This window comes from Orbicella franksi, chromosome 8 (genome assembly GCF_964199315.1).
Source record: "Orbicella franksi chromosome 8, jaOrbFran1.1, whole genome shotgun sequence".
Lineage (NCBI taxonomy): Eukaryota > Metazoa > Cnidaria > Anthozoa > Scleractinia > Merulinidae > Orbicella > Orbicella franksi.
This window is the reverse complement of record NC_138152.1, coordinates 8,404,389-8,423,946: the sequence shown is the minus strand read 5'-3', so window position 1 is coordinate 8,423,946 and position 19,558 is coordinate 8,404,389. Positions and strand designations below refer to the sequence as shown.

The 19,558-nt window shown below is 40.3% G+C and overlaps 3 protein-coding genes and 1 pseudogene across 3 annotated transcripts in view; 1 reads left to right on the top strand and 3 right to left on the bottom strand.

Annotated features, from left to right (window-relative positions):
• The window catches only part of LOC145495490 (uncharacterized), a 57,005-nt gene extending 52,577 nt beyond the window's left edge, over positions 1-4,428 (top strand). The window contains exon 2 of the mRNA XM_081475123.1: positions 2,606-4,428. The gene's annotated coding sequence lies outside the window, so the exon portion shown is untranslated. The remainder of the gene's footprint in view (positions 1-2,605) is intronic.
• LOC145495522 (uncharacterized) overlaps positions 1-19,558 on the bottom strand; it is a 59,435-nt gene that overhangs the window by 14,486 nt on the left and 25,391 nt on the right. The window lies entirely within an intron of this gene.
• LOC145495549 (uncharacterized) lies at positions 917-2,244 on the bottom strand (annotated as a pseudogene).
• The window catches only part of LOC145495493 (uncharacterized), a 58,256-nt gene continuing 43,419 nt past the window's right edge, over positions 4,722-19,558 (bottom strand). Inside the window, exon 3 of the mRNA XM_081475126.1 lies at positions 4,722-5,963. Within this exon, the coding sequence (XP_081331252.1) occupies positions 5,602-5,963 (362 nt within the window). The 3' untranslated portion in view covers positions 4,722-5,601. The remainder of the gene's footprint in view (positions 5,964-19,558) is intronic.

Here is a 19,558-nt window from a genome sequence, read left to right as displayed (position 1 = left end):
TCCTACCGTAATCCGGTATGGTAGTTTGTCACTAGCCAGGATACATTGCTCTGTCCATTTACCACTCGATTTCTGGTTGACGTCTGTTTCAATGATAGAACTCTGCGTAGCCAAGTGCCTACGAACCTTCCTCTCCATCTTTTGTTGTGACTTGCCATCTAGAACTATGGAATCTTCAGTAATTTCCAAACCAAGAACGTCAGAGGCTTTCATAACTATGCAGGATTTTGAGTGTACCGGTAGCCCTCTTTTTATTTCTAAATATCCTAAAAAGGGTGCAAACTTGTGAAAGGCGTGCACATTATTTCCTAGTTTTAAAAGTACTTTGACGATTTTTGAAAATGGCACTTTATACTTTGGTTTTTGTTATTCGTATTGTGTAATTCTAGGAAAAATCCATAACCACCCTACAGATCCCTACCTCCATTGTCTCAAGGAAAGTAAAGCTAGAGAAAACATTTTGGTGCCTTAGGTTTTTTCTGGCACAATACAATCACCGTCAATGTAAACTAGTTTGAAAAAGCACATTTTACCTGCTGCAATTTTTGCAATTCGCAAACATAGCGTTTCAGCTGATCAAATGCCAAGGTGAGCAGTTCTAGGGTAGTATTCAGAAAGGGGTGTACCATTCAAATTTTTACGCCCAGTGTTCCCAAGATTTTGTTTGGCAAACTCTCTGTGCTTTTCTGTGGTGGGGGCTTTTCCACACAGTTCAGTCTCAATTTTTTTCTGGCAACTCTCTGCATCTGAAACTGTCCAAAATGGTTCTGGACAGCTGATCTTCATGTTGCCCAGTTGGATCTGGTGCTCTGGGGCTTCTGGGATTGGATAAGTGGATTTGGCAGATGAACTGCCAGTAGATATAATCTCCTCTTCTTACCATCCCCCACATGTCCATCTAATAATTTTTAATTTCTTACCCAGTTAGTGGGTGTTAAATTGGTTTTAGCTCTTTAAGTTGTTTGTAAAAAGCTTGACCACATTTTCTTGTTGTCTCATAGTCATCATTCCCCAACCAAAGGTTACCAGTTGAAACTGTACTTAGTAAATTGTGAGGCTCAGTTAGTTTCACTCCTTACACTGGTTTCTCCTGTCAAATGACGAGACCATTTTAGCCAAGGAAAGCCATCAGTGTAATCCATTAGAATCAGACAATTATTGGTTGTATTGATTACACTCTAAGTACCAGGTTGGGTAGGAAACAATGAAATGTACTTTTCAATGTCAACATGACCTAAAAACACTTCTCCAAATTCATTGAATTCTAGTAAGACCAATTTGTTTCAGTAATTCTTGGCGGGTGTCATTCAGATGAGCAAAAATCTCATCCTTACTTAAAATTGGATTGATGCCAATGGGCCCTTCCAATTTTTTCCCCCACTTGTTTCTCAGTACATTTTGTGTTTCTTTTTGTCCAATCATAAGTGACCTCACAATTCCACAAGAAAATTCCATAAATGCCGAGTGCTGTTTTCTAAAAACACAAGGCATAGCAACATCCTTGAAAAAAGAACCATGGCCAATTTTGAGGAGCTAGTCGCAAGAATAAGGTTTGTTCTTTTGAACTATTTCAGTTAACACTTGTCGCTGATTATAGAAACCAGTGCTTGGTGAGGGCTCTGGACGAAACAGCGCTTGAAGTTCTGGGTAGTGCAGGGACAGTTCATTTCTGAACTTGCATAATTTGCTGTGGAAATCGCGAGTTCCAACAGTTCTGTGCGGTACAAAGACTGTAGCGTCAACTGATAAAGAGAGGTTATAATGACCCATCAAAATCTAAGTCTTGCTGAAGTGTTCGAAACTGTTTTGAGCCACCTTGTGGTGCTTTTTGTATAAAAAGGACCGAATCATTTTGCAAGCATAAAAAAACAAAAACAAAAACAAAAACAAAAAAAAAATACGGAAGCGCTAAGACTGAAGTAGGGGAAACAAGTGCAACTAGCATAGAAGTGACAATAACTGAAGGATGGTGGTACCTGGGTAAATTTTAAGTTCGGAATATCCGCGATATAGAAACGAAATTAGTAACAGGAAAAGATGGCTCCAGTACATCTCCCCTTAATGCTCAGATAATCAGAAGCTCGTTACTCGGAGCATTGATCGCCTGATGATGATGACGCAACCTTTCCCCCGATCGTCAGAAACTTATCTCCAGCTGGGCTCGATTACTAGGAGAGGAGCCCTCGGAAAAATAGACCGTACTCGTGGGAGCGCAGGAAATAGAGCCTTACCTCTAGCTGCCTCAGGGAGCCTAATTATGATATAGTTACGACAATGATTGATATCACATTGCACTCTCACTGGAAACATTTTTTGCTAATTAACAGTTTCTTATATCATATATATATTTTTTTTTAATTGCAGAATTACTGACATTACTTTCAAGAAGAGCTCCTTACGCTACTAACAATAGTCTACTTACAATACAATATTAAAACTACTTACATTACTTATTTACAATGTGGATTACTTGCGCTACTAGCAATACTATACTCTACTAACAAGTCAATACTTGTATTTCTCGTATAGAATCATGTTACTTACAATACGGGTTACTTACGTTGGTTACTCAAACAAAGAAGTAAGATAAAAATATCTATCATAGTACTATATATATGTCTGAATTTATGAAAACCGTGTCAAATTTGGAGCAAAACTTTCGCGCCTGCCATCGCCGGCAGGTAGGCCTTTGCCAGGCTTGAAAAGCCAGGGAGGTTTCTGTCAAGGAGGGTTGGGGAAAACAGCCCTAGTGCCTGGATACCATCTGATACCAAGTGGAGGCGCCAGGCTCTAACCCTAGTGTTGTGGGGTGGGTCACAGAGAGAGGCATTTTCGTCAGTTAAACCGTGCTCATTTTCTTTGCAGGACAGCCTTGGCCAGCAATGCCCTGCAGCGTTAGCGGCCGGCAGCCACCCAGCCAGACACAAGCAAGGTGGGTGACTAGATTGTGTTTAAAAATACTGTAGTTGTAGTCAGGCATAGTAATAAAATCTTAAAAGTTGTTGTCACTGACTTAAAAATCTTAAAATAGACGTTTCGGCTAAAATACTATAACCTTCTTCAGTGATGAAATGAATGTTAATGGCGTCTAAATGTAAATGAGATGTTTATAAGACAGTGTGAGGAACTCGCTAGGGATTAACTTAGCATTTTGTAAATGTCTGGAATATGCGCGTGGTCATTAATTGAGTTCGGTTCGCGAATGGAATGCCACGCTTCCAAGCACAATCTACGCGACCACAAGGGACAGCGGTCTATGACCTTGACATTATTAAAATCAAATTCGTGGTTTTTCAAATATTCGGCTGTCCCATGAGTTCACCTGTAAGCGCCATCTTGGCAAATTTGGTGATGGAACACGTCGAAGAGAGAGCGTTAAGTACTGCACCACACCCCCCTAAGTGGTGGTACAGATATGTCGACGATAGTCATGTTTGCCTCGCCCGTGAGCATCTCACTGAATTTCACTCCCATCTTAACTCGATCAACCAGCACATCAAATTCACAGTCGAAGAAGAGAGTGATAGATCCATCGCATTCCTCGACACGAAGACAACTAGAAATACTGATGGATCAATTAAAACCAGTGTTTACAGAAAAGCAATCCATACCGACAAGTATCTCCATTTCAACTCTCACCACCCTTTGCAACACAAACGCTCAGTGGCCAGAACCCTTCTTGACAGAGCAAAGAATATTCCGTGGACTGACGAAGACAAAAAAATTCGAAGTACAACACTTGGTGGACGCACTCAAAACCAATGGTTACACGGACCAATTCTTAAAAAGCTGCCAAAGAGCCAAACCGCCTAAGGCATTAAATCAGCCCCAAAATAATCAGCTTCAAAGCCACAGAGGCTTTGTTACTTTGCCATATTTTCAAGGAATCTCTGAAAAAATTGCAAGAACTTTGGGACAATTCGACGTAAACGTTGCTCATAAACCCGTCAAGATGGTTGGTTCGATCCTAAAGAAACCGAAGGATAAATTCGATCAAGACCTGTCAACTGGTGTTGTGTATAAAATCAATTGTAAAAACTGTGAAAAACTTTACATCGGTCAAACATCCAGAGCACTGAGATCCAGAACAAAAGAAAATAAAAGAGCCGTTCTCACATGTGACAAGAACTCTCTTTTGGCGCAACACTGTATGAAAAACAACCACGAATTTGATTTTAATAATGTCAAGGTCATAGACCGCTGTCCCTTGTGGTCGCGTAGATTGTTCTTGGAGGCGTGGCATTCCATTCGCGAACCGAACTCAATTAATGACCACGCGCATATTCCAGACATTTACAAAATGCTAAATTAATCCCTAGCGAGTTCCTCACATTCTTATAAACATCTCATTTACATTTAGACGCCATTAACATTCATTTCATCACTGAAGAAGGTTATAGTATTTTAGCCGAAACGTCTATTTTAAGATTTTTAAGACAGTTACAACAACTTTAAAGATTTTAGTAGATTGTGTGTTGCCGGACACACAGCTTGTGGTTGATTGTGTGAAAAAGCCTGTGTATTTACTTGGAGAAGTGTCAGGGTGGTTTTGTTGAAATTAGAACGATTTTCATCAATCCAGACATATATATATACATATATATATATATATATATATATATAATAAAAACGTTATACTTGCGACCAATCATCAGTCACCAATGATCAAACCTATGTTTGCTTGACATTTGAAAGTAAAATTCTTTGTCTAACGAGGGAATTCTTGACGCTTTTCTAATCAAAGTAAATTTCCCGACTCATATAAAGAATGTTTTCTAGATTACAAGTTGATGACAGTGAAAAACGACCAGACAGAGAGAGAGAGTGAGAGTTTTTCCGAGATTTAATCACCATTTACATTATTGTTCACAGACCTTTGGTGCCAACGTACATATATATGTTTTTATTGGAAGAGCACGTCATCCAGGAGCCCATCACTGATGGGCTCCTGCGTCATCTTATTATTGACCGGTACGTTTATATCGACTTCTTTGTACGCAAACCAGATCAGACATATCAAAACAATCACATTAAGAGCAAACTAACCAAAACTCTACCGATGGGATAACATAGAAATTGATATACCCAACTGAGAGCCACCCTCCCCTCCCTCGCGCTTCCTTTGGGCGTGTCCTGTGATTACCCAATGTACTGCAAGAAATGTTCGTATGGTTACAAATCTTGATCATTATTTCCAGTACCTTTATTTCTACTGTGGAAATGATGCTTAATATTCATTTCACTATGTATGAAAACATAACTGTTTAACAAGTTTACAAACTTGTATGAAGTAAGTATTACAACAAATGTAAACTCACAATGATAGGTCATTCTTCGGATTTACTACAGAGAATTAACGGCAAGAATGTTCTTTTTTTATACTGACGGATGTATTCATAGCAACGGTCAATTTAAACCGAGGTAAAGCCAAAAACTCGCCTTTTTCAATCGTGTATATGTGTTGGTATCATAATTAAATTAATATTAAATATGTTTAGACAGAAAGGCAATAAAAAGGTTATTTTACACAAGCATTAATCAACAAGAAATCAGATAACTTTTTCAACGACCGGAAGTAATCAGGATTTATGAAGGAAGTCTTTAGTCACTGCCACAGTAGCGTAGGTAGCACCTCGGTGTACCACTGAAGCGGTAAACATAGAAAGAGCCGCAGTTTCTTACTTCGATGTTGGTGGATTGCCAACAACATTTTGAAAAGTAGTGAAAGCAGATCTTCCTGGTGACTTTGCCATCAGCCACTGTAGGATGACCACCATTTAACCAGCCGGTTGCATAAGTGTTACACCTGTGTTCAGGTGGACATGAAGTAGGCATTCTAGTTCCCGCAGCTCCTTGGAAACGATACCAACCATCGAGGTTGCTGTCACACTGATGGGACTGAGTGATGTACGTGGTTTTTCGGTCACCACTGGTCAGACTTGAGTAGCTTGTACATTCTACAGCTAGAATTAAAAGTTGAAGGGTGTTGAATCAGTTGATGCAGCTTAAAATTAAAATCTCTACACTTTTGATAAACATATGAAGTTTTAATTTCTCATCCGCCAAAGATAGAATGCTTAAATTAAACAAGAAACCGGATCCTAAGTTAGAGATGTAACTTTGAAATAAATCATTTATGTATCTTATACATGTAGCAGGTTTGGAATCAGTGCCCTTTCAAATCAAGACAAACTGTTCATGGGCTGTCAATTATTAATATTGGCTTTAACTGTAGTTTGTCAACAAACATTCCTTGTTTTCTTCTTCATAAAAACTGACCGTGGGTGACGAGCGCGCGAGATTGGTTTGCGCGTGTTTAATTCCCAGCTCTTTTCTTTTGCTCACGCCCTCCACGAGTTAGAGCTGGAAAAGAAGGTTTGTGTACAGGGTACTTCTCTGAATTTTTCATTAATATGGAATTGTTTATAGTTGTTACTCATGGAAAAAAAATAATAGTAGTTTCTGATATAATCTAGAAGCTGGTCTACCAGCCCAGCGAGAGTAGCCTGTTACCCCCTCCTCCCACGAATAAACAGGTTCCTAGCTTCTAAATAAATTACATATATGATATAACTTACATTGAAGTCTGTTGTTAAAGTGTATATGACACGAAAAATAATTTCTTCTTATTTGCAAGGCCTTTCAAAATACAGAAGAATGGCGTTTTTCTTTTTGAAATATCTTTTTCCGTTTTAGAGATATTGACGTTTCTCTATTATGCAAATTAGATCAGTGATGATGTCATATTGTTTGCGACTAAAAAGTGGAAAATACTGAATAAATGATATCTCTGGAAACATTGAAGCAGTGTTCTTGAAACTTGGCACCACAAATGTGCATCACAAAAGGAACAACATGGCACCCTTAGCGCTGTTGCCCTGACAACAGTTTTGCCTCTGATGATGTCTTAATAAAAACTGAAATTCCCAGTTTTTATCTTAAATCAAAAACCATCTACCCTACCCAATCTAATGATGGGAGTAAGACAGTATGGGAACTATGTCTGTTCCAAGTAGGACTTTTTGTGTCACTTTAGAGGTTGCAAATGGGGATTTTTGGTTTTTTGACAGAAAGAGACTGGAACCGAAAGAGTTGCTATGGCAACTGCACTAAGGGTGTTATTTTGTTCCTTTTGTGATGCACATTTGTGGTGCCAAGTTTCAAGAACACTGCTTCAATATTTCCAGAGATATCGTTTATTCAGTATTTTCCACTTTTTAGTTGCAAACAATATGACGTAATCACTGATCTAATTTGCACTATAGAAAAACGTCAATTTCTCTAAAACAAAAAAACAACAATATTTCAAAAAGGAAAACGCCATTCTTCTGTATTTTCAAAGGCCTTTCAAATAAGCGGAAATTATGTTTCGTGTCATATACACTTTAAGCATCAATTTAGCGATTTTGACGGTTTAAGTCCATTCGGAAGACTGTTACCTTTAGAATATGCTAACAACTCAGAGACTAGGGTCATTGCTAGTTTTCGGAGTCGTTACTTTCGGAACTTTACCTCACGGTGTTTCTTTCTCTTTAAGTAGTTGTTTCAAGAACGCTCATTTCAGTTTATAAGAATTCACTAAGTAAGGTTTGTATTCTGAACTACCTCTTTGTTAGACATGAAATGATCTTAGTCTGGCTCTGAAATATCCTGCATGTACTAGAACTTATAATGTTTAACTCAATATCTGCAATAGTCCTCACATCATTTGAACAATAACCTTGAAGATCCGAAAGGAACATAGCGACCCCAAGCAGAATTGCCAAAAAAAAAAGATGCAACAGTTCGAACCAAACTGATCTGATATTTTTTCAGATGACCCATTTTTCGAAACTAACGCCTTTCACCGTGCTGATGTAATATAATATTTTTTTGGACCAAACTGTATCCTTCTGAGATCTCTATGCACTAGAAACATTTTGATTCTATTAAAATGGAACGGCAACATGATTCCTGAATCGAAAGAAGCGATAGGAAAAGGCTGATAAACCGAAAGTAGAACGTTGAGAAAAGATAAGTTGTTCCAGTATACATTACGCACATTCAAGTGAATAACCGGGTGAATATACCTTAACCTGTATGATTGACCGGCGTTTTATTAAATGAAGGATTCAGCGAAGGCTGGCCACACAGCAGATTAAAAAAGGAAAATGTTCTTTTAACTTTCGACGGTATATATAACTGAGGTTGTCACTTTTATAAAAAAAACGGTATAATAGTTTTTTTCTGCTATAATTCAGAAGCTGGGCCACTAGCCCTGCGTAAATTAAAGGGCCTATTACCTCCTCCCCTCCACGAAGAAACCAGTGCATGTTCTTGCTTTTTCGTGGAGTCAAGAAAGGCTGTGTTAGCATGGTGCCAAGCCGTGCATACGTAGCTTAATTTTTTATTTCCTTGACTATATTGTAGGACCGAGCAGTCTGGGTTGAAGCATCAATTCAACGATTTAGACGGTTAGACTATAGCAGGTTATTGTTTAAATAACGTGACGACTAGTGTGTGATGAGGTTAACAAATTATCAGTTCCGAGACATGCGGTAGCACTGAGGTACCTTTAGGGCACGATGGCTTAGAGCCAGAAAACAATCCTATTATACAGGTACATGCAGCTCAAAGTACTGATGTTACTTGGTAAATTCTCATTAAATGTAGTGAGCGTCACTGAACGAAATATCAAACAGAAAGGAAACACCGTAAAATAACAATCCCTCGAAAATAGCGACAACGGCTGTAGCATATTCCGAAAGTAACTAGCTAACCTCCGAAAACTAGCGAGCCCAAACGGAAATTAAGTTGTCGTAAGACCCAATGGAAGTAACAGATACAAGAATTCTTAACAAACTTAATCCTTGGTCACGCTTTGTAAATAGCAAACTGGTCTGCCTCCTGCCAGTTGGGGTTTTTAACTATGTACCGTTTATTTGAAATATTTGTTTCTTTTGTTTCAGTGGCATGCCTGAAAACTAGCTAAGCTTAGTGCTTGTATAGCCAGGTGTATGACTACTATAAATAAGATTTACATTTGCACTATCTGATATTTGTTTTACATGATGACCGATATAAATCTTGAAAGAAATACGCTTCTCTGTGGGGATGTAATGCAGCTTTTTCCCACCAAAAAGATCCTTTCTAGATCTCTATGCATTAGAAATATTTTGAGTTTAAAACGATGAATCGGCCAACATGACCCATGAAAGTTGTGGCCCTTCAAAAGCGGCGATAGGAAAATATCGATAAATCAAAAGTAACACACTGATAAAATTATTTTTTCTGTGTACATAACACACATTCAAATGAATAATTTGTTGAGCAGACCACGAGGTGCTTTTTACAGGAGAAAAGAAGGCTGTTAACAAGAGGTCACATGACAATTCAATAGCGTTTCGCTAATAATGTTTAAGAATAAAATTATAGTTTTATAACAACCTTCCAAGCATTCTCTGCATCTAGAAAAAATATATCCAACGTGAAATAAGTATCTCAATTTGAAGTCTGGAAGAGTGCTACATCACCAGGAAATAAAATTTGCCATTGAATATATAATTTTTTTACAAATTTCCACCGAAGGCGTCAATAATCACCTGGCTATGCCTAAAAATGGGTTTTATCTCACTGCTATAGAGTGAATTACACTGAATGCCATGGAGTATTAAGAGATTGTAAGGTTAAATTCTGCCGTCTCAAAATTAAGAGCACAATTAGCACAAGCGAATTCGGTGTCTCTTAAAGTACTGTGTCTTCTCATTTTAAGACCCAAAGAGGGAATTTTAAAACAAGACTTTTGAAACATCATGTCCTGCACAGGGATTTCATGGAAAACTATGTGAAACAGGTAACAATATCCAAGAGAAGTTCAATTTCCTCTATAGTGAACGTCTGCTAGCGGAGAACCTTGGGTAAGAAAATCTGGTAGCCTATCGCTGCGAGCATTTGTTGCTACGAAGGAAGAACAGCACTTGTACGGTTGTCGACCGTCCGGCCACTACATTTATGCCAATAGAAAATGTCACTCGGTACGCAGTTGCAGTTGAATCCGTTCACTCGGTCAATGCAGGTCCCGTCGTTCTTACAGAGATGATTTGCACAATCATCGATATCTGTTTTACGGGGATAAGGCAGAAAAACAATAACGGTCATATTCGATAGCTGAAATAACTTGGAGTCGAGAAATGTCGCCATTCTTGTTCAAAACGAATGAGGCAGTAAACAAAGGAGATCTAGATCACTATCATTGTCGACTAAAAGTAGTTCAAACCTATCAGTTTTATGCTTCTGTGCAGAAATTGAAAAAAAAATGGAAAGGTCTTTATCAGATGTACCTTATTATGGTAATCAAGTGTCTGACAATTAGCAAGCAAACCATTTGAGTGGATGTCGATCGATTTTCAGCATCACAGCCCATTTATTGGCGTGAAATATTAGGGAGCAATGCACAAGAGATACAAAAACCCCGAAATATGAAGGAAAATATGTTATTTTGACTGCAGTTACCTATTTCACACTGTGTTCCATTAAATCCTGGTGCGCAGCTGCATTTGAATCCGTTCACTCGGTCAATGCAGGTCCCGTTGTTCTTACAGGGATGACTTGCACACTCATCGATATCTGTTTTACGGGGATACATACATACATACATACATACATACATACATACATACATATACTTTTTGTTGAGACAGGTTGGTTTGAGACAACCTAAAGGCTGGTGGAGACCTGCCAGAAACTTAATTAAAAAAAAAACTATTTATAACAAAAACTTAGCACTTAATTTACAAAAATTAGCAAAAATTTAAAAATACAGAAAGTCCGTTTGTTTTGACGTTATCTGACAGGCTACTTTTTCAAATTGAATTTGTTCTAGTATCCTTGAGGCCTGTCTAAGTTTTTGTTTAAAAAGCTGTAGGGAGGAAGCATCCTTGATGGCCTTAGGTATTAAATTCCAAACTATGGATCCTCTGTATCTTACACTATTTCTGCCAAGGTTACTATTGTACCGTACATTCGGATAAAGCAGAAAGACAACAACGGTCATATTCGATAGCTAAAATTGATATGTAGTACATTGTATACAGCGGTTATTGCCATGTGCGCATGCTCATTAAACTATACTCTTGTGTCCGTTATCTTGAGTTACACGCGTGTGTTCTTCCTTTCCAAAAGCATAACATTTCTGGCGACGAGGACGCTGAAATATGGCCAGCTTAGGGAAGATTGAAGAATTCGACCCTAAGAATACAAATATCGACCTCTACTTGGATCGACTAGAGCAATATTTCGTGACAGATGAAGTCGAAGCCGATTCTTCTACTTGGCATCGACGTAGAGCCATTTTGATTTCAGTCATTGGCGGGAAAGCATACGACGTTCTAGCAGACCTGTGTTCACCGGCTTCCCCTTCCTCCAAGAGTTACGCCGGATTAAAAGCCATTTTAAAGAAGCAGTTCGCCCACAAGAGATTGGTTATCTCCGAAAGGTACCGTTTTCACACCTTCGTACAAGCGGAAAACACCAGTGTTTCCGAATTTGCCGCTCAACTTCAGCGCTTGCCTTCTACATGCAACTTTGGCACCTATTTGCCCGAGGCCTTACAAGATCGGTTTGTTTGTGGTTTTCGAAGCAGAGCTACTCAAAAAAGGTTGCTTACAGAAGATGTCAATTTTGAGCGAGCTCTACAAATAGCTCAGGGTCATGAAGCTGCAGAGAATGACGTTGCTCAGCTCAATCCCCAATTGTCCAGTTCTGACAAAGTGCACAAGGTTTACAATACTCAGGGTGATCGCCACAGGCCTTTCACAAAGAAGGAAACAAGGGACCACCTAAAGTACCCCCTTCAGGCAATCAACGCAATTCCACCTGTTTCAGTTGTGGTAAGCTGGAACATCCACGATCCAACTGTAAGTACAGAAATTCTACTTGTCATAAATGTAAACGAGTGGGTCACATGGCTGAAGACTGCATGAGCAAATCCACCAGAGTGAATTCAGTGAATGAAACAACAGAATATGATCAGCCAGCTGACCCCTTCTCCATGTCTCTTTATATCATGTTGCTAGTCAACATGGAATCGAGGTTCCAATTGAACTGAGCAATCAGTCTGTGTTAATGGAACTTGACACAGGGGCTGGTATTTCAATTATTCCTGAGGAGACTAACGCTAAGTATTTCAAGGCCGTACCCCTTGAGCCTAGCACCACCGAGCTACATGCTTACAGTGGTGACCCCATTCACGTTTTTGGTCTGTTCAATGTCAATGCCAGATGCAAGTCCCAGTCTCCAGCCCATCCCCTCACCGTTGTTGGTGGTGCTGGACCCTCACTTCTGGGGAGAGATTGGCCCACTGAAATTCGTTTGGATTGGAACGAAATCCTCCGTATACATGTTACTGAGACTTCAGTTTCGTCTGAAGTCACTCAAAAGCTGCATGCCTTCATTCAAAACCACTCAGATTATGCAAGGATGAACTCGGAACTATTAAAGGACTGTCTGCCAAACTTGAACGGAAAGAGGGGGTTTCACCAAAATTCTTCAGAGCCAGAACTGTGCCTTATGCACTCCAGCAAGCAGTTGAAGAAGAATACAATCGCCTGGAGCGAGATGGTATAATTCGTAAAGTTGAATTCAGTGATTGGGCTACCCCAATGGTGCATGTTCCCAAGTCTGATGGGAGTACTCGGACCTGTGGAAACTATGCCAGCACAGTTAACCCTTATTTGAATGTTCCAAGCTACCCAATTCCACTACCAGAGCATGTCTTTCACAAACTCAGGGGTGGACAAAAATAAACAAAGCTGGATTTGAAGAATGCATATCAACAGCTTACCCTTGATGAAGAGAGTCAGAAGTTTGTCACCCTAAACATCCACCGTGGCCGCTACCGCTATACCCGTCTACCATTTGGCATTGCATCATCGCCCGCAGTCTTCCAGCGTAGTATGGACGTCATCTTGCAAGGGTAAGACCAAGTTGCTCGTATCCAGGATGGCATTTTCCTCACTGGGAAAGATGATGATGAGCACCTTAGCAATTTAGCACGTGTATTAACCCGGCTTGAAGAGTATGCTCTGAGGCATAAATCGAGCAAATGCAAATTTATCCAAAGGACTGTGACCTATATGGGTTACAAACTCTCTGCTGATGGAATCTCTCCAACAGAGTCCCTCACATCCTTAAAGGTATTGGTCCACTTCAACCCTGACCTGCCCATTGTTTTAGAGTGTGATGCGAGTCAGTATGGTATCGGAGCAGTAATATCTCATCGTTTCCCGGATGGCGTGGAAAGATCCATCTCCTATGCCTCCAGATCCCTCAGTCCAGCAGAAAAGAATTACAGCCAAATTGAAAAGGAGGGACTTTCCATAGTATTTGGCGTAACAAAATTCTACACGTACCATTTTGGAAGGAAATTCACTCTCCACACTGACCTCAATCCCTTACTCAAGATATTTTCACCTCAAGGTTCTACGCCAGTCCTTGCGGCATCTCGCCCTCAGCGTTGGGCAATTCTGCTGTCATCCTACCGTTCTGACATTAGGTACAAGTCTTCAAGTGACATTGCCAATGCTGATGCTTTTTCCCGGCTTCCACTTGAGTTCAAACGTGATGCAAGCGTTGAGAGCCAATTTTTCCATGTTGCAGCCCAGCAAGTCACACGACACCCCGTCAAGGCCCATCAGATTGCTCGAGATACGGCTCATGACAAGACTCTCGCAAAGGTGTTGGCTTTCACACAGCATGGTTGGAACATTCAGGAATGCCATGATCCAGATCTCAAACCTTACTTCATACGACGTCATGAACTCTCAATTGAACAGGGCTGCCTTATTTGGGGATTGAGAGTTATCATCCCTCCAAACCTGAGAGAACCAATTCTGAAGGAGCTCCACTGTTCTCATCCTGGAGTGGCCAGAGTGTAGTCTATGGTTCGGACCCATGTGTGGTATCCCAAGTTAGATGCCGATCTTGAGCAGATTACCCGTGCATGCCTGCAGTGTTGGAAGACACGGAATGCACCACCTGCAGCACCCCTCTGCCCCTGGACATGGCCCTCTGGCCCTTGGAGGAGAGTCCATGTTGATTTTGCCAAGGGAAACACTACCTTATCCTGGTAAATGCATACTCTAAATGGCCTGAGGTGGCAGGTCCTATGAGAAGCACTGATGCAGCAGCTACTATCAGTGTCCTTTCCAACTTGTTTACCAGATATGGATTCCCAGAGCAAGTTGTCAGCGACAATGGACCCCCCTTTCAATCAAAAGAATATGGGGATTTCCTGAGGCTCAATGGCATACAGCGTGTGTTGGTGTCACCATACCATCCTGCCGCCAATGGCCAAACAGAGCCTTTCGTTCAAACCTTCAAGAAATTTCTGAAAGCATCAGAAAGAGATGGAACTTTAAATCTGCGTATCCAGAACTCTCTTCTCTCTTATCGTAGCACTCAGCACGCTACAACTGGCACCACACCCGCCAAACTATTCCTGCAGAGGGAACTCCGCACTCGACTATTCTTGGTCCATCCCGACATCAGTTTGCATGTCACTAACAACCAAACCAAGATGAAGACCTATTACGACCGACACACCAAATTCAGGACACTCTCACCCGAAGACAGAGTTCTCGCAAGGGACCACCTCTCCAAAGAAGAGTGGCTCACAGGCACTATTGTTACGCAACACGCTCCAGCATCATACTGCATCCAACTGGAGGATGGCCGGCTGTGGCGCCGTCATATTGATGACCCACTGGAAGGCCCCCTTCAAAAAAATCAGTAAAAAGCGATCTAGTCAAAGATTATTAGTTACTTAAGTTCTTACTAGCAGTTGTGTCGTTTTCCAATTTACCTGTAAATTAGTATTTTGTTAATTTCTGTCACCTTTCTAAGTCTTTCTTTTATAGTTTAATATATAGTTGCTATTAGTTGCCATAGCTATTGTGTGCTGTTCTTATATTAATGATTTGTATTCATATGTAACTTATACTATTTTAGACTTCCTTCATAGCATAGAAATAGCGTTTTTCCTCTTCTTTTTCTTCTTCTTGTGTGTGCAATTTGTGCTCAGGTTTTCTTGCTGACCTGTATTTTATTTCTATTTAATGCTTATGTTAACTGGCTGCCTGGCTCCGCTAGCCCCTATGGTTATTCCAGGCAGCTAGTACTCTAATTTTTACTTTTAATATTTTCATTGAAATTGTAATTTTTTCTTTAGCAAGAGTGAGTACAAATAAAGATTGAGTAAATATTGAGTAAACTTCAGAACCAGACTTCAGCACCACAAGTGCCCACTGCCGTTAAGGCTCCATCTGTTGTCCAAGAGCCTTTAATACCAATAGTGTCTTCAGACCTCCTCAGAACCGTGCCCCAAATTACTGCCTCTACAGAATCCTTAAACTCCCCCCAACAGACAAACAGGGAACTTCAACCTGTGGTTAAGCAAGCTGCTATGCAAACAGATGCATCTGGACCTCAGCCAGTTCCAGAAGTCAACGTGACACCTCAGCCGAGCCTTCCAGTTCTACGCCGTTCTTTTCGTGTCATTACAACTCCAAAGAGACTGATTATGGAAATTTAAGGAACTGTACCTTCCTTGTGGAATGCTCACCGAGTTTTAAAAGGACATTGCTTATGACTCTTAACAGAGTTCAGAGACCTATTAGAGACATTATTGCTCAGGACTGCCTAACTTCTGCTTAGTTTCCCTTTTGTTGTTGTTCTCCTTGTTATTGAGAACTAACCTTTGTTGTTTAGCCCCTGCAGAATTTAAGGAAGGAGGTGATATGTAGTACATTGTATACAGCGGTTATTGCCATGTGCGCATGCTCATTAAAGTATTCTCTTGTGTCCGCCATCTTGAGTTACACGCGTGTGTTCTTCCTCTCCAAAAGCATAACAAAAATAACTTGGAGACAAGACATGCCGCTATTCTTATTCAAAACGATTTAGGCAGTATACAAAGGAGATCTAGATCACTCTCACTGTCGACAAAAAGTGGTTCAAAACTATGAGTTTTATCCTTCTATGCAGAAATTGGAAACCATGGAAGCGTCTTTATTAGATGTACTTTATTATCGTCATCAAGTGGCTGACAATTAGCAAACAAACCATACGAGTGGATGTCGATCGATTTCAGCATTACAGCCTAGTTATTGGCATGAAAAATTAGGGAGCAACGTACAAGAGATCCAAAAACCCTGAAAGATAAAGGAAAATATATAATTTTGGCTGCAGTTACCAATTTCACACTGTGTTCCATTAAATCCTCTTGCGCAGCTGCAGTTGAATCCGTTCACTCGATGTGTGCATGTCCCATTGTTCTTACAGGGATGACTGGCGCAGTCATCGATATCTGTTTAAGAAAATAGAAAGGATTAAAATAAAATAGCTAATGTTATACTTGAGAAATCCTAGAACAAAACTAACAACACTGAGCAACTCTGAGCAACTCTGAGCGACTGAGCAATTTACAGCGATATTAATTCAAGGTCCTCTCATGGCTGCGTGAAATAGACTCAGCACAGCGACTTGGAAACAGGACAGTCAAGAGATATAGGATCATTAACATTGCGTCCGAAAGTACTTGAAAACTTTCAGATTATTTGCTTGTTATACGGAAAAAGAAAACATCTTTATCATATGTCCATCATGATCACAATCCAATCAGGGGATCGCAACGGATTTTCTTCGTGAAATATCCGTGAAACAGATATTTCACAAAGATTTCTTGCTGGCGCGAAACTTATAGGCGGTTGTCTTCAAGTGCACGGGGAAGATAGTGCCGGTTTGACTGTCCATAATTAGTCGAGAGAAAATCTGAGCAGACTTTAAACCCATCTATCTAGCTCTCAGCCTTATGACCTATATTAGCTACTTCTGTTGATGTTGTAATTTATAGACCGATTCCTCTCTTCCTGATAACTTTTACTCTAAACAAATAGTTTTGCGTAAATGGATCTCGATTGCCTGTTAAGGCCAGGCTCGGCTTCTCGTTCTTTGCGAAAAGCATCTCATGACTTAAACAGTCTATATCCATGTGTTGAACGTTATTTTCGCTATGGGGACGCTTATTTGAAGAGTTGATAACAACACTCCTGGCTATTACATTAATAGTAAGGTAACGTAAATTTCATGTAAAAGTTCGTAAGAAATAGATGGAGCGCCAAGGTTGCACTGATCGGAAATATGGCTTATTTTGTAGAATAGAGGCTCTAATCATAGAAACACCCTGGAATTTGAGGCATTTTATAGGCGTGTGGAAGGCTTCTTGAAGAGGCTTGAAAATAATAAATCAAAATAAAACCCCGAACGTTTAGTTACCTAGTTTAGACATGTCACAACGAGCCAGGACTACCTCGCCAGGTTTAACTGAATCGAACCAGTAATTACCGCTGACTACATCTTCTCCCTCGCTCGCCCTGATCTCGGCGCACGACTCAGCTGGCAACTCGGGAACGGATCCAAGAGGAACTAAAAATAGAACAGTCAAAAACATTGTTTTTTGGGCTTTTCTGTCATAAGTAAACATCACCATTGTTTAGCTCTCTTGACAAAAGCTGCGGGCTTTGTTGGCAATCCTCGAAATGCAAAGAGATTCTGGGCACTTTTTACAGGACACGAATGCCTCTCCTTCAAAATGATAAAGACAAACACTCAAAGAAGAACAATACCTCTTCCATCTAATCGTTTAATATAAAACCGATCACTGTCCGGAGCAAAATCTTCAGGTCTGGCTTCCTTAGTGCGGTTGTTCAACTCACATATGCTTAGGCGGACGACGTAGTTAAAGCTTTGACATCTGATGTCATGGTTACACTTGTCTACACACTTCAACCAGTTTGCCGTTTTCTTGGCCATGAAGATATGTCTTCTTAACATTATGCCGCGGATGGAATATTCGCTTCTACATTGCTGAGCGTCCAGTTCACAAGACATCTGACACACCACAAGCAGCGTAAAGACCAGACTCGTACTTACAGAGTAGGAAAGCCATTGGCTAGGTTCTGAAGCTATGAAATTTATATGGAGAGAAAAAGATGGAGGCTTGTATAAGATGTCATTCTTCCTCCGTACATAAAAAAAAAAAGAAAAAAATTACTGTTAGATGGAAGCGAATAGTTGCCTAACGTCCTCTAAGTGTTGAAAGGTCTCATTTGGCGGCGCAAAAAATCAGTGTCACACTGTCAATCTTGAAATCAAAGGAAACCAATAAAATAATAATCGTGGAAAAGGTAAAAGGCTTTACTTGAAAAGTATTTGTCGAATTCTAGGTCTATGAACAAAAAGATAAATCAACAACGAGATAATCAAATAGAAACAATACATAAATGTAGAATATTTCAAACTGAAGGTGAGTGCTGCGTCCATCAGATAACCTCAGTTAGGCTCCGTAATTAGGGAGCGGCTGCCGTGTGAGGGAATTATTGAACATTACAACACCACTAACAATGAATTCTTTCATTTATAGCGGAGCTCCGGCGGCCCCAAAGGCCGCCAAGCGGAGCCCCATATTCATATAGGAAAGAAAAGGAAACCAATGAGTTGATTTTCTCATGGTTATCATGGCTAGCGGTATTGCCCGTGGGCGCGTACGCACGACGACGACGGCGGAGTTGCCCAACATGGCGGCCATACTTCAAATAATAGGTTGAGAGAGACATGCAGCCTTGGTTTACCGTGTACTTCCTTGATATTGGACATTCATGTTATGATCAATTGACACCTGTCAAAACAAGTTATCCACTGACCAGTATCACATGACCATATCGCGGGCTCAAGTTTACAGCTCCTCGAGGTCACGTGGTTTTTGAAGTTGACCGCTGACCAAGTGCTGGTTATCGATTGGATCGCGGGCTCATATTAGGTTAACTTGTTGCAAACAGGGCAGGATTGTTCGGGAGGCGCTTAACGCTAACCCACTTTTAAAAGTTAACCGAATTATAACTTTTTCTTCTATACAAATGTTTTTTGCCAAACAAAATACAGAAAACCTCACCGCAAATTTACAAAACTCAAATCAAAATTTTACCTTTTTGTGAGTTAGCTTTAATCGGACTTTGAACAACCCGGCCCAGGAGCTGCGCTTTTAGGCTGGCCTAAATCTATATATTAGGCTTGACCCGCCGCTTGACCCGCCGCGGAAATCAGGCGCGTATGCATGAATGTTTCAGTATTTGATTGAACAAACAGAATTTCTTAAAACTATGACACCAACTGAGTAATAAGGCATGCAGGGCTCATAACGTATGTAGTTGGGGATTGGGCTATGATGATGTTTAAGTTTTCCCCTACAATGTTTTGAAAGACCCCCTCCCTCCCGCCCTGATGTGTTTAGCTACGGTCAGAATACGAAAAATTATATGGAAAATTGCTGGAAAATTAATTATAATGAAATTTTAAAACAATTACAATTCTGCAGTGTTTCTGAAAACTCTGTCAAGACAAGCAGACTTGGCTTAACCCGGATGTCAAAATGCCGTCTCCATAGCGATGTCATTTAAATGACGCGTAGAAACAGTTGGCACATCAAAATTTTTGCGACGGAATTAGTGAGGGTTAAATTTTCACT